The sequence below is a fragment of the Pundamilia nyererei genome, unplaced genomic scaffold (genome assembly GCF_000239375.1).
Source record: "Pundamilia nyererei isolate P.nyererei 1_Seehausen unplaced genomic scaffold, PunNye1.0 scaffold00049, whole genome shotgun sequence".
Taxonomy (NCBI): domain Eukaryota; kingdom Metazoa; phylum Chordata; class Actinopteri; order Cichliformes; family Cichlidae; genus Pundamilia; species Pundamilia nyererei.
In genome coordinates this window covers 2217032-2232798 of record NW_005187450.1, presented here as the reverse complement: position 1 = coordinate 2232798, position 15767 = coordinate 2217032, and the positions used below count along the sequence as shown (strand labels likewise).

Below are 15767 nucleotides of genomic sequence, written 5' to 3'. Positions count from 1 at the left end.
ACTCCCCCCTACGCACACACACACACACACACTCACACACACCTCCCATCTCGTCTCCTGCTGAGCTCCCCGTGTGTAATCTGTAGACTGCACACGTACACTGCTTACCTGAGTGGGACTCTCTCTGCAAGTGTACAAGCTTGTGTGCGTGTGTGTATCTGTGTGCGCGCATGCATGCACGTGCGGCAGAGGGTGAAGGAGACGGCGAACACGAGAGACCACGTATGAGGTGTTTTCTGAAAGCTTGGCTCGGTACATGCAGAAAACACGCTTCTTGAGAGCGAGCGTTTGCAACGTGTGCACGAGCGAGCCCGGCACTGTCTGCCGAACGTAGCTCCAAGACAATCCTTGTGTCTGTCTCCTACTGTGTACAGCTGACAGCAATCACCTGAACTGGAATGAACCGGACTTATGTAACTTTCCCTGTGAAAGCCACGGCTGGCCTGACAGTGAGGAGTTGGGTCATCCAGGAAGCAAAAGTTTATAGCCATTTCCTCAAAGATGAATATAGGGGGGGGGGAGGGGAAAAAAGCTTCATCGTGGTGACTTACATTTACATCTATAGTTCTAATTCATCTGCAGGTTGATGATTTTGAAATATTTTTTCTCTTCTCAGACATATCAGAGTTCAACCAGTGTACTACAAGTGGCTTTCTGGCCCTAAGGTGATCTTATACTGGACAGAAGCATCCTCATTTGCAACAATTAGTTGTAAAAAGTTGGAAAGTGATTTGATCAGCCTATTAATCTCATTATCTGTCTTTACATTTGTTTTAAAAATTGCTAGAAAGAACAACAAAGAAGTAAGAAAATCCTGATAACAATGACATAGCGACACCATGTGTTTTGTTCCCTAGCAACAAGAACGCAAGCCCTGGCATGTCTGAGAGCCAGATCAGCTTGTCAGCTTCCAATGGCAATTTAGTACCTAAAAAAGGGAGCTACTTCAACGTCCTCCAACAAAGCTGAATACTTTGCAAAATGTGCAATAAATATGTTCTCAGTGGAAGTGGAAACAACAAACCTTGAGGCAAAAATATAAAAAACGTTGAGCATAACCAGCCCAAAAAGGCATGTAAGCAGATGTTAGCAGCTATTGATGTGCAACAAAACTAAATAAATAAATGTAATGCTCGCTACTTGCACTCCAAATGATGGTTTCCCATCATTTTTGCGAATTGTGCAAAAAAGGAGAGATTTAAGCAACTGGTTAAAAAGTTCAGCTCAACGTTCTCAGATAGAAAATATTCTTCAATTTCAATTATATTGTGCAGGTGCTTGATGAGATACAAGGTTAAAATCCTTTAGTTTAGCAAAAGCAGTAACTAAAGTGTTAAGCACTTGCATTATCTTTCACTTGCGGCTGCTTTTGTGCTTACATTTACTTTATTCAGTGTCACAACTATTGCACTATGAAAAGGCCATTCAGACACAACGCGACAGCGACACTGGTGCTCTCTGAAATCCACAAGTAGCGATACCAATACTTTGTTTCTAGCCTTTAACATCAGCATGTAGCCCACTTAATTGTGCTATATAGATTCTTTTTCTGGAAATAAAAAAATATACTTCAAACATGCACTATAAAAAAAATGGCAGAACCTTTTTATGTTGAACGCCATTGCGTATAGTACATTTGATTGTCATCAATGACAGCAGCTCATTTGAAAAGAAGGATAGAAAATGGCTTTCAAATGCTGCTGCCAGAAAGCAGCAATCCCCTACAAAATGCTGTTCAGTATTTCCCCCCCTGTATCTTCATAAATACAATTATCTCAAATTTGTATATTTTGATACAATTTTGAGGCTACATCGCTCACTTCTACGAATAAGTAGGCAAATTGTATGTCCAGTGATGAAGGAAAGCTAAATCATTCATTGCTAAATGTAAATAACATTAAATATGATTTGGTGCACTCATGTCGGAATATATGCGTGCTCTTTTCCCTTCACGTTGAAAGCAGGTGGATACATTTTTTAGGCAGAAACTCCTTTTTCTTAGAGAGTTACAATCATGCTCATTTCCAGATAGATAGATAGATACATTACTGATCCCACAATGGAAATTGTTGTGTTACAGCAGCACGATAAAGTGTAAAAACAGTATAGTTACAGGCACCTTTTTAAGGCCTTATGCTATAAGCTGCAGGAATTTATATATACAACAGTGATAAAAAAAATGAAGTTAGTTAAACAACAGTAAAAGTTATTTTCTTGCACTCAACTTGAGTCGATTTGGATGATTCACAGTTCAAAATAATCTCTATATATCTTACACTCGACCTGACTACAACAACTCCTTCTTGCTGGCTTCCTCCATATTTAAGAGAAATCTTTCTTTGATTGGCAGCATGTGAACAGCTGCCAATCAGCAGATGGATGCAAAGAGTGAAATGCAGCGTTACGTTAGCTAACATAATAGTCTAAAAGTCTACAATATATTTTATTAAATCGATCTATACTGACAAATGAAAACACTGTGTAGTTTTATAGAGCTCTGGCCTAGAAAGAATCCAACAAAACTCTGGGTTATGTGTCTTGCAAAAAACTCCCTGCACGAGTGTAGTGAACAAATGCCAGAACGTGTGAAAAGGAAAGCGCAACGGCATCAGCATAGCGCCTTAATGATGCTACTAGAATGCAGCTACACACACAAATCAATGAATCTAGCTGTATAATTACGGGATACTAAAACATACTGGCACTCAAATACAACCAGCAGGAAAGGCAGTCATGAGCTGCAGCGAGAGAAATCCTGGATGGTCTCTATAACCCCCGTTCTCTCTATCCGAACAGAAAACTAATTGATTGAATCCTGCTAACTGGTAAGAAGCTCTTCCAACACAACCTGGCTTTTATCATAACCTTTTTGTCTCCGTACCTGGCATGCCTCCGTTCAGGGAACGGTGTGCTGAAGATTATAGACGGGGAACAGACGCGGGGAAAAGAAGAGAGGAGGGGAGTGAGTGAGTGAATATGAGAGTGAAGGAGAATAGGGGAGAGGGGGTTTGGTGGAGAGCAAGTGTTTGGGAGATGAAGATAGAAAGCGTAAGACTGAGAAATAATGAGAGAAGAAGAAAAATGTTCTTGCTCTCAGAGAGATGAATTGGTTGATAGTTTGCAGACAGCCTTTCCAGTGTCAGGAGAAGGACTATATCCATTCCCTTCTTTGCTAATAAGGCAGAGAATCCCCAAGACACAACCGCAGGGATCTATTCATTTGTCTCCAATAACACAGCCACCTTTCTGCTCATATTAGCCAGGATTTGCATAGCTACATTTGCATAAGGATTTAATAATGTCATCTGAATGAGACGAAATGCATCTGTCAATCATTCTTGGTTCACTAACAGGGTTCTGTGCTCTTCTGGGTTACAACTGGTTCAGGGTTATGCATTCTGATCACTAGCATTATGAGTTCTGTAGGATATGGGTGTGAAATAGCATGGAAACCTGAATTAAGTATCCAGTATCCGTTTTCAGTCCAATCTATTCCCCTACAAATCCCCTAGCAAATCTAGGTTTAGCTTAAAATGTCTAAGATGTAAAACATATAATCGATTTGACTGATATAAGATACAGCATTTAACGAAGCATGTTGGACTGATGCTTAATAGAAGCCGGCAGTATTCTGAGCTCCAGAATAAAAATACAAACTTCTACCTGGAGGTTTATTTTACAGCATCTAACAATGACCAAACAATGTCGATTATCTCCAGTCCTAACAGATGATAAACTTCATCAGTGTCTGTATATAAATCTTCAATTTGACAGTTAATCGTTTAATCAGTTGAATAGTAAAGGAGGCAAACAACTAAAATCGAAAAATAAATGTAAAAATGCAAGAAAAGTTTTGCCGTAAAAAAACAGCCTTGACTAAATGTCAATACATCCATCTAACTGTACTATAGAGTTTAAATAAAAAACCCCACAAAAAACTAACACACTGGGTAGTGTGTATATATACAACATTGTATATTGTCGCAGTTCAAGGTTGTGGAGTCTGCCTGCAGATGATTATGACACAGGAAAGACCGGAGCTTGCTGGTTAACAGCGAATGAACCTTTAAAATAAGAGGACGAAGATTGTTTAATAGTAAATCACTGACCATGTCGTTGTCTTGAATGAATGAAAAAGCTAAAATCAAGTACACTTCGATGAACCACCCAGTTTAATCTTTATACTAGGCTGGTGATGTACCACATGATCAGACCTGGAGCATTTTTGGATCCTTTCAGCTTCGCTATAAATTTGACATACAAAGATGCTGAAAGACAGACCTAAATAAATCATTGAATAAATAAAATATTACAAAACTGTTAGCCATCATAATTTGTGAAAAAAAATTCCCATTCTGAAATCAGACTCACATTAGAACCAGTTTACCTGCAGACAACAAGAACAAAACACACAGTTTTTATATCCTGTCCTACCTTCCATCCGCTGCCTGCCTCTCTGTAGTAAGGGAAGTTGTCGCAGATCCACTGGTAGATCTCGCTGAGGGTCATCCGTTTGCGCGGTGAGCCGTTGATAGCAAAGGTGATGAGGCTGGCGTAGCTGTAGGGCGGTTTACCATCTCTGTGCTGTGCTGCTTCCTCTTGGTCCAGTGTTGTTCCTGGGTCCAAATGTACCATTTTCTTGCCAGGTCCGTGCCCGTGATGGTGCCCGTGGTGGTGGTGGTGCCCGTGGTGGTGGTGGCCATGGTGGTGTCCCGTGTCGGCCTTCTGAATGGCTGCCCTCATGCCGAGCTGGGGAAGCCAGTCCATTGAAGTAAGGCTGCTCTCCAGCTCAGAGGTCATAGTGTTTGTCTTGTCAGGGGTCAGGGGTCAAAAGCGAAGATGCACGGCTCAGGGACTTGGCGTATGGAGGATCTCCTGTTGGCTCACTGAATGGGTTCTGTGCAGCAGTCTTGGCTCAAGCCTAGAAGAGCAGGAGGTTTATTTACTATGCCTATTCATCTCCTTTAGCTGGAGCAGAAAGAACACTTGGCAGACACACACAGATGTTAACTTGCAGAATATTCTCTGCATACAGTGCAGCGCTGTATAATGGAAAACTAAATATTTTGGCATGTTGCTCACTTGTTCTGTCACAGTGTGAATAAATATGATATGCACCGTGAGCTATGGATATGAAAAAAACAAACAAACAAAAACTTTAATCAAATTGTTTCATTGCATTAATTATACAGTGATAAGCAAAGCTGCATGGGGGACTAGGTAAGAGGTAAGTTTCTTACTCTTCCCATTCCTTTCCATCTTTCTTTGGGCCACAGCATCTGAGGAAGTCACCGAAGTGAAAGGTAGAGCTCGTCCCTCGTGCATGTTCACAAGATCTTCATTTAGCCTCTGTAATGGCCGCTGCTGCAACGTACAAACACAAAGCACACAAGACGGTGAGCTTGGACTGCCAGACATCCTTCATAAGATATTAATATCGCACAACCGTTCAACTGGCCTCGGCATCTGTCCAACCCGATTAAAACTCTTCTCTCGTTTTCTCTCTGTGTTCTGTCTATCTGGATTGCCTCGCACTCTCATTCCCTCCAAAGTGGAAATGGCAATTGGATCTGCCGAGTGACTAAAAGCTGGGGAATTGTTTTCACAAGTGCCTGCCAAATGGGGGGAACAGCTCGGGAGGAATTCCAACCCTCTGGAGGAGCCGAAAGGCTCGTCCCCTTCCCCTCTCTGACTACCCCTCCACACAGACACGCGTACACGCACGGAAACACACACTCGGTGTTCTAATTCTCAGACTCTCGACGTGCCTCACTCTTCTGTCAAGTCCACAACCACCCCACTGCCTCCCCCCTCAGGGTTTCAGGTCCTTGCCAGGCAGACCCAAAAAATGAAACCTCAATAACCCTCAACATTTGATTTTCGAAGCTATTTTTAGAGCAACACTGGACCTAAAACTGTACCTTCTGTTACACAGAGACTGAACTATTTTTTGGAAGTGGGCACTTTGAGCGTGATTCAGGACAAAACAAAGGGAATTGTTTGGTACACCCAAGAGAAATTACTCACCAATTGTTCTGTACTTCAATCAGTCACAGAACATTTGTAGATTTGTCACTTTTGGGCTGAGAATGTCATGTAACTGTTACTCATCACAGGAGTGAAGATGCTGCATTCAAACCTCGCTCTGATTCAAGATCAGTTTCTCGTTTCGTGCGAGCACCAAGAAGGAACGACATACGCTCTAAGAGATACAGGTAAATCTCAGAGGCCCAGAGTCTGAATAGTTAATAATGGTTGGATGAATTCAATCTCTTACTAATACAGAAATCTACAGCCAAACCTTTATCAACATCCTGCGAAATAACCTTCCAATGTCCTTGAACAACAAAGAGCCCACTGGCCCACGCACAGTCTCCATTCATGCTGTATATAATCAAGGTGGGAGAACTTCAATGAGCCTGCCTACCACCACAAACGTACAGACGAACACAAACCCCTCTGTCTGTCTTTTCACCAATCCCCCTGGAGAGCAAAATATACAAGGAAGGAAAAGAAGTGAAATGCCCAGCTCCTGCAAAACCCTGCTTAATTACACATGGAAAAAAATACATATTTAGCACCAGACTCATCAAGCTAAACAACCCAGGCAAGGGGTGGAGGGGGGGACTAGTGCAAGGAAAGCGGCACTGACAGAAGAGATGTGCCCGATGAGGCTTTTTGCACAAAACTACCCCTGTCCCCCTCCTCAAGGCCCTGCCACTGTGGGAGAAGCTTCTTCCAACCCCCTCTTCGAAATCCCAGGAAGCTATCTTAATTAGTGCACCTTCTTCTTGTTTCTTTTTTTTTTTTGCTAAAGGGAATGTAGCATTACTAGTTGCAGTGGTGCAGGGTATGTGGGGAAGGGGGTGGTGACACACAAGACACAGAACAACAAGTACTTATTTTCCCCTCATTAAAAAGGAGGCTCAAGCTGCAAATCAGCCTGCCACAAGCCTCGACCTGCCGTGGCTGCTGTTGTTGAGAAGTTTTGGGAGCGTGGGCTGGCTGCACGGTGGCACGGTGTAGCTTCGCACCGCTAGCATAGTGAGGTGTTGGGATGATGAGTAATAGAAGAGAGCACAGAGAGAAGACTTGACTTGGCTTCTGGGGAGAGGAGCCCTGCTGGGCGGGTAGACGCAACCAATTACCTAGTCGGCTCAGTCAACTGGGCCCACGGTGACTAAGCTAACCTCAGCACTGTGCCTTTTATTTTATGATATCGACTGTGTTTCACAACAGGGATCAAGGAAGAAAAGTGATAACTGGAGAAAAGAGATCTCACTGTATATCTCTGCCGATCAGGGAGACATCAGCCTTCTGTAGAAATACACTATACTACACCGAATGCATACGTGTTTGAGTGCTAGACTCTATTAAAAAGTGCCAAATATGTTATCAGAAAGGACAGTTTATTCATGACAAGTAATTGTCCATGGTTTTCTATGTTGAAAAAGCAGTGCATACTTTCTAAAATGATGTACAGTGGCAGAGTTTGAGTATTGCTAATGCTCCTTTGGTTCAAATACTTGAATAAAAAACCCCATATAGTTCACTTATGTCTGCCGTTTGATGATGGCATAAAATTCTCCATCAGAAAAAGCACCCCCCCCCAAAAAAAAAAAGGTTCTTCTTGTTGCGCTACTTCTAATGCGGTGACTGGGCAGTGATGCAAACAACACAATTCCTGCTGATACTTGTCAAAACCTTACAAGGCTGAACTCTGCATCCCTCTTCAGGAAACATCAAAAACAACATACAGACAAGATCTATTTCAAAGAGACTGTTGTTGAAGAGGAAATAAAGGTGGCGATGAAATGAGAAGATTCTGGCAGAGGATCACACAGAAACGGCACGGGTTCATTAAACAGGGTTTCAGTATGGTTGTGCATATTCAGAGACAGAAGCGGTTTGCATTACGCTTAAAAAACAAGATATTTTAGATTTCTTATCTTTCACCCATCAAAGAACAAAAAAAGAAGAATGTAAAATATTAACTTTCTTAGTGTGACAGTTGTGATATATTAGTTGGCAGTTAAAGAAGAGATTACAAGCATTTTTTTTTTTTAAAAAGCAAGGATTTAGACATTTATGAACAAGAAATCTCTTTCCTCCTAAGAATTTAAACGCATCACTCTCTGCACTGTGGATAGAGCTTTCATGACTGTGAACATTGTCCCTTTAAAAGAGTTGAGGGTATGTGTGTGATTGAATGTATTCACCCATTAGACTTTGTAGCTGTGATGCACTCACTCAGCTGTATGCATCACTAACAGCTAACAGTCCCCTGCTGCTAGCAGGCTTTTAGACTGAGAGAGGCTTTACAGTTCTGCATTTTAATAGAGAACTTTGAATGGAGTGACGGGGGATGGGTGAGAGAAAGCGAGGTGGGCTGGGGGGAGGAGGAGGGAGCCAAAAGGAAAGAGGCATCAAAATATTTTCAGAGGAAAATGAAGTAATGACAAAATACCCACCCGGAGCGTGCAGAGCAGAGGGGGTTTCTGGGAAGGACTGCCTTGGCAAGGGTAAGGCTAATGTGTCAAAAGAAAAGTCTGTAGGCACACTGAGCGCTGTCATGTCTCAAAGTGTGGGCCATTCAAAGGAAGAAGGAAAAGGTCCAAAAAACCCGTATTGAACATCTTAATTACTTTCTGCTTCAGCACAGAAAGCACACCCCTGAAAAGGTTCAATTATGAGATATCAAGGCAAATCAGATGCCCTCGCAGTGGCTGTTTCCTTATCCCTCAATGGAGCTGGGTTAAGCAATTATAACTTGATACTGTCTACTTGTTTTTAAAAGGAGACCTGGAGAGGCATCGATGTAACGCACTGTTACACAGTGAGATACATTGAGTCTTTAAAGAAGAGAGTGGTCAGGAAAATGAAAGTTTGAAAGAAAGAAGAAGAAGAAAAAAAAGTGGATACATTCATACCAAGGATAATAATTTATCCATAACAGAACAACACTTTAATCATTTTTTTTTCCTCTGGGTGTGTGTGTGTGTGTGTGTGTGTGTATGAAACCTGCTGGCTGGCTCGTGTCAACCGAGTCAATCCGGTGGCATCGCTACTGAAACAGAACATTACTGACTCACACTGTTTTTCTCAAGTCTGAAAGAAAACCTGACTGAAAGAAGGCAAGAAAAATCAGTAGGTTCCACTGAATCCCTCAAGGCCTAGAATAAAATATTTAACTCGCTAAGCCCACACAGAACATTACACCTGAAAACATCTGCCAAGGTAGAGGGAGTTAGCGACCCAGAAGACTTACTAGCACCAACTAGGAAAGAGCTATCAAAATTCCAGATTCTGACAACGGCAAAGTTAAAAAGGCATATTTTGTCATAAATAAAACATAGGAGTGCAGCATTTCGGAAAAATCCCCCAACGAAAGGTCCCGAGAGAGCGATGGGATGCTGTTTGTGAACTCACGCTTCGCACAGTAAAGAGGGCTATAGCACTGCGTCACCACGACTCAAAACTACATTCCCACATCCAGCCCTATTCAGCGAGGACTAGTCCTCTTTAAAAATTCATTAATTTACAGCAAAAATAGATTAAAGCGCCCAACTGCACCAACCTAAAAAGTTTGGCTTGTGAATAGCATTAATAATGGAAGCAAGCATCCAAAAACCTAGAGGCCCTGGCTTGGAGGCATGGCTTAGGTTTTGTTGCACTTTATAATGGAGAGTCATTTACATTTTTTAGAAGTATTACAGCTTTTTGATGCTTGTTTATAATTGCATTGTTTTACATGCAAATTGGCTAACAATTGTTACTCATTAAAACCTAACCAGAGTAGCAGAGCGCTCTCAGCTTGTGCAAGATGCAAGCTTTACATCAGGTTAGCAGTGGAAGCTTTGCATCTCTCGTCTTGCAGGCAACGCTGCTGGCGAGTTCAATCCAAATGACGGCCCTTTAAAAGTGATCATCCCCTATCTTATCTTTTACTTATCTTTCTTTTTTCTTTCCCCCTCCAAATCATAGCAATGCTTTTACTAACAGAATCAAAGAGGATTTTGACAAGATAAAAGGATTTGCTACATTCGAATTCAAATTATGTGTACTTTCCTGGGGACATGACAAAAAATCACAGTGACTGGGAGCACTCAGGGAACTTAGAGGGACTTAAAAAGAGAGAAAGTCTGCTCTAATGCCTTGTCGAAAATATCGCCTTCCCAGCCAGACGACGGAGACCGCCGCGTTAGATTGCCAAACATCATCTGCGTAGATATGTATATCAGCCAAAACATAAAAACAACTAAAAGGGGAAATGAACAGCTATCAAGTATGACTAATAATCATCTCATTACAATGCAGCGTAATGCTGGGAAACCTCAGTTCCTGCATTCATGTGTATGTTACTTTCAAATATGCCACCCACTTAAAAATGATTGCAGACCATGCTCCCTCCCCTTTGCTACAGCAAAAGACAGCACATCAGCACATGACGCCTCGCCACATCGGCATAAGAGCTCAGAAGCGGCTCAAGGAACACCACAGAGACCCCGAGGCTTTCAAAGCTCCCCAGATCCAAATCAGATCAAGCAGGATGCTCAGGTACAAGGCTGATGGGGTGGTGGTCACCCCAGTTTTAATCTTGTGGCTAATCAATGTATAGCAGCCAGGGCATGACGCTTTTCATATCTACGGGTAACATCGGGTCATCTAAGCAATCACTTTAATTATTTAAACAGTTGATTATTGATTTGACCGGAGGTAATTAAAGTGACCTGATGCCCTAGTAACGCAGTAATGGCCTGGTAATTACAGAGGCAGATTAAAGGGTTTTCTTGCTAAACCAAACGAGACCACCTCCTCACCTCTTTTAATAGCTACTGCCACGCTATCTTCGAGCAAGGCAGCTAAATTACAACCCCTCTAGCGGAAGTGTCCACGATAAAGAGTGGAAGATGGCTCTCAGGGATCAATCTGTGTAACAGAGGAGCGTGGGTGTCTGTGTTTGCTAAAAGCATATTGTTACTTATTAAGTTCTTCATTAAGCAAACAGATCTTTCCAGGGTTAAACACCGACCGTCTTTAACAGCACATGTGTAATAAGGCGAGCACACAGTGTGTCTGCTTACAGGCGTCAATGCTGCTGTAAATTCAGGCAAAATATTTTTCCACAGCACGTCAAAGAGATTGGATTTTACTTATGAGCTGCAAAAAAAAAGAGAAAAAAAAGACTGAAATAATGCGTGCTAACACTGATCATGCTGGGTTTAATCAATAAAGCAAAACTCTATATGAGCACCGCCCAGGCACCAGGATGCTGGGATTGATTCTACACCAATCTGCAAGAACAATAAAACCACCTGCCTCATGCGTAAAGTTGCCGCTTGTCCCGACACAGCGTTTCCCACAGATTCTATTTGTGGCAGTAGCAGCGGGGCTTTTCTTTTTCTGTTAATGCATTATTAATTAATAGCGCATATAAGGTGCCTCTCCGCAAACACTTTAATTGCCGCTTTCTGACAAATAAATATCGAAGCAGTATATTTAACTGCCTCTCCAGAGAGCGTTTCATCCCACTGACAGACTCCCAACTCTTCTGACTCCAGCTGTCGATCGTAGTTCTTGTTCTGCTTTGCAGTTCTCCGCCTGCAGCAGACTCTGGCTGGTGTGGCTCTCCAGCTCGCAGCAGAACAAGGAGAACCATCGGCTGCGGTCTAAGATGGTGGAGTCGGAGTAGATCTGACCGCAGGACAAACTTACTAGAGAAGCTGAATGATATCGAAGATGCCGCAACAGCGACATCATCACCCTGATGGTAAGGGGGAAAAATGAAATGGGAAGAACTGGTTAGCAGTGACTGAACTGTTGAAATCAGAGCAGTGAGTACATCACAGATGGTGGTTTTCGGTGGAATGGATGAAAAGATTCAAATAAAAATGTTAAGATGAGACAGGATTCAACTTAACAGCCCACTTTGGACACGGAATCTCTTGAGCTGCCCTGTAATGTCTCGCTGCCGGATGTGGGGCCTCTCCATGATTTGCTCCCCAACATCCCGCTCACCCTTGATGGGACTGGGACCTCCATTTGGGATTGGGTTGTGCTCTGGGCCGACTGTGCTGCTGGGAGAAGCGCTTGCTGTCAGGGAGAGTCATCACTGTGTCGCAGTGGTCGGTCTGAAGCAATGTTTAGATGTGGGGTATGTGTCAAAGTAATGTCAACACCAGGAGTGCCAGGACTCAAGGTTTCCCAGCACAATACTGCACTGCGATGAGTGTTATTCACTTTTTTCTGTCAGCAGCTTTAATGCTGAGGATGTGTGTATGTGTACTGTAATTTTTCTTTCTTTCTTTTTTTAATTCAACAGGGTGACGCAAAAAGACCAAGTGTAGGTTTCTTAAGAGATATAAACTGCTTAACAAAGCCCACTTTTGTCGCAAATTTGTGGGAAGTTCTGCGTCTCAAACTCCATCACGTTTTAATTGGGAGGCAAATCATTCTTGGCAGACACTGAGAAGAAAGCCTGGCTGCTCAACACGTCTTGTGAAGTCACGCAAAAAGAATATATTACAAGTCATAATGAATATGCAGACAGACAACATCAAAATTTTGACAGGCAGATACGATTTGAAAACTGGCATATGGAGTTCATCTTTATCAAAGAGACTGAAACGCCTGTAGTGCATCCACAAATAGCCCGTTAATTCAACTTTCAAAAAGTCATTACTACACTCGGTTCTTGGCATTGCATTTGCTGACATTGACGATAATTACAACGACCTTTCTGATGATAAAACACAAATCAGTAAAACATTATGAAGGGTTCCTTCTCGCCACGTTTCATGAGATTCTGCATAACGTTTTAATGAGGCATTTAGGGGTCTATGAGTGATCTACTGAGAAAGTCTACAATGGCAATCAGCAGTGAGTGTGGCAGCTGTTCAGCAATTAAAAAGCCAAATTACCCTCAATCAACACCATTTACAAGCACAAGTAAATCTCAGAGCAAATAATGATGAGAGAAATCTGTTCAGACAGCTCTCATCTTGATAGGAATTAGAGACGCATCCAAATCAGGAGCAGGGCTTTCTCTTTCTAACGCTTCCTCAGTCTGTCACACGAGCACGCGCGCACACACACAAACCCCAACTCCCCTTGTCTGAATATTTTTGGCGAGATGAAGTTGTATAGTACTGGCTAGCTAAAGATACTGCAGCATAATGTAAGATAAAGAGTCCTGTCGGTATTAGACGGTTACCTTTGATGTTAAAGCTATGGTGTCTTCATGGGCAGCCTATAGAAAAGAAATCCACAGTGAATGAGCAAAACTGGACCATCACCAAACTCAGCTCGCTGGAAAACTAAAGAAAAGTCATCTGCATGCATGGCTCAAGGGCAGCTGTGTCTGCATCAGCTAAACTGTTAATATCTTCAAGTAGCTCAAATCATTTATTTTAAAGTATTCAGTAAATTCATACTCTCCCTCTCAATATATATAAAGTATATATCAGGGTTAGGTCTTTTTTTTAAAGTCTTAATACAATATACATTAAATATCCTTAATACATTCTCTTAAACTTGACACGGAGAGGCTCTGAAATCCACGACCGAACAAAGACATCAGCATCTACAAACACTGACAGACAGCTTCTTACTGACACACTGCCAGTGTTCATATAATCTAAACTTTTATAAAATACCTCACGCTGTTAAACAATGCCAATTACAAGGAAAAAGGCTCATTTTTCCTTATACTACTTTTTCCTTCCATTGTTATGTGAGCTACAAGATTAATGTGTTTTGTTAATGCATAACTGATTCGCTATTATATATATTTATATATCAAACATAAAGCAATTGAACTGCTTTATGGATAGACCACTGCATCGCTGTGGAGCTCAGCTTTCTGTAAGCCTCTGCTGCGAGGCTTCATGCTTCCCCTGTTATCACTTCAAAAGTCTTTTATTTTAAATCTCTGACCGGCACTGTCCTCCGCGTATTGCGCGTCCCGTACAATTCACTGCTTGGATAATTGTTCCATTAAGCACCACTTTCCTAACAGTCTTGTAAGCAGACAGCCTGGCTGTGCCGACGGTAGCATCGAGATAATAACTTAGGGAAGTTGACTTTATCCAGCAGACGTGGTATAACGGCACAATGCAACGCTTGCATGCATTCATATTGTCACAGACAGCGAACTTGTCATGGCCTGCCGTTAAGTAAAAAACAAAAACAAAACAAAAACCGCTGGCTTTGAGCACCACCGCTGTGCGATCATTTGTCACAAATCCTAATGAGCAACATATTCAAACATTCTTGTGAACGGACTACTCACCGTCGCACGCGAATACGAGAACCGGCTCAATTTGTGCACTCTGCTTCAAGCAGCTCCAGACGCTGTTCTGCACTTGAAAATCCCCTTCGAAGACAGACACACACATAAAAAAAAGCTCCTGTGGTGCCTTTGCGCTGTCACTCTGGCTGCGTGCGCACGGCGCTCTGCAGGCGTCAAACTGACCGCTGCTGTGGTCAGTCGACAAGTCAAGACTGGAGGACTCGACCCGCTATTCGCATTTGCGCTCATCAACGCAAAGATCCCGGGTCTCAGTGCTCCGCTCGGCTGCTAAACCACCGGAACTACTTCCAACGCCAGCCGGAGCACGTTGAAGATAAATTCATGCACCACAATAGGAAAAAAATGAAATCAGATCCATTTAACTAGTTCCCAGTTTTAATATTAATGAGATTCCGCCAGGACATGCCTACCACTGCTATGACTAAAATAAACGCCTAACATATAATTTGAATAGACATATGGTTTTAAAAATAGAAGCCCACTGTGCCGTATTTGTTAAATGAGCCTGTTATTGTGGGATACAGTTCTTATCGTTAATACAGGAGCACGCCAGTGACTTTGACGCTTTCATTCCGGTTGGATAAAACTAAAGAAAGAGGCTGCCCGCACCTTCCACACGCCACAAAACTCCAAATTATCTTAGACAAGCAAACATGCTTCAGTATGTTTCCCTGTCTACTTTGTGGCAGTGCAGGAGCTAGATAATTGCATTTAGTGGCGCTTCAGATCACGCTGTTCTGCTCCAGAAACAAATTTGGGGCTTTGTGGTCATGTCTTATCTGTGATAGGTATTCCCCAGTTTAGACTGGATGCCGATAATTTGTTGATTATGAGAAAGGCTTGCATGCAGGCACAGCGCACCCACCTGGAGAGGACAACAGTTAAAGCAATTTGTTGAAACGGAATCTTTTATACCTATATATACATATTTATATGTTTGCCATCTTTTCATTCAAATTTCAGTTTCCTGCTGCTATGTCGTTGTGTTACGCGTGTATAAGTGCAGATACACAGCGATTACAAGTTACACAAATGATTTTCTACCAGCATCCCAACATGTTTGTTTGAGACATTGCCCATCAGCTGTGCGGTCACATATATGTCTGTGAAGGTTCTCAGTCATCCAGGTCATCGTAGTCACATATACCTCACTTCTGAGACTCAAAACACCAGCCAGGCTTCTTTATCACTGTGAACAACGGCTTTATCTGTTACAGTACATCATGGTATTTTCCATCAACTGTACACTCTTGCTCCCTTATGGACACTGCGAGAGTGATCAGCGCCGGGCTTATAAACGACTCACTGCTGCACTCCTCTGGATGATGGGGCTGATTGCAATGGTTGATGGGATATTTTGTCAGAGCCTGGGCACTGTGAAGGAGCAGCGGCTGTACACTGTTGCCCTTTTACTCCGTATATCTGGATGACAGACAGACAGACAGACAGACAGACA

At 42.4% G+C, this 15767-nt stretch overlaps 1 protein-coding gene across 5 annotated transcripts in view; it reads right to left on the bottom strand.

The window, feature by feature from the left end:
* The window catches only part of LOC102206573 (forkhead box protein J3), a 73492-nt gene extending 58917 nt beyond the window's left edge, over window positions 1-14575 (bottom strand). For 4 of the 5 annotated variants that reach the window (XM_005732974.1, XM_005732977.1, XM_005732978.1 and 1 more), the window contains exons 1-3: window positions 14291-14575; window positions 5241-5364; window positions 4435-4921 (exon numbers count right to left, since the gene is read on the bottom strand). In XM_005732974.1, the coding sequence (XP_005733031.1) occupies window positions 4435-4800 (366 nt within the window). In that variant the 5' untranslated portion in view covers window positions 4801-4921; window positions 5241-5364; window positions 14291-14575. Of the gene's footprint in view, window positions 1-4434; window positions 4922-5240; window positions 5365-13213; window positions 13250-14290 lie in introns of all 5 variants that reach the window. The other variant, XM_005732975.1, reaches the window with a different exon arrangement.
* Window positions 14576-15767: the final 1192 nt, after the last annotated feature.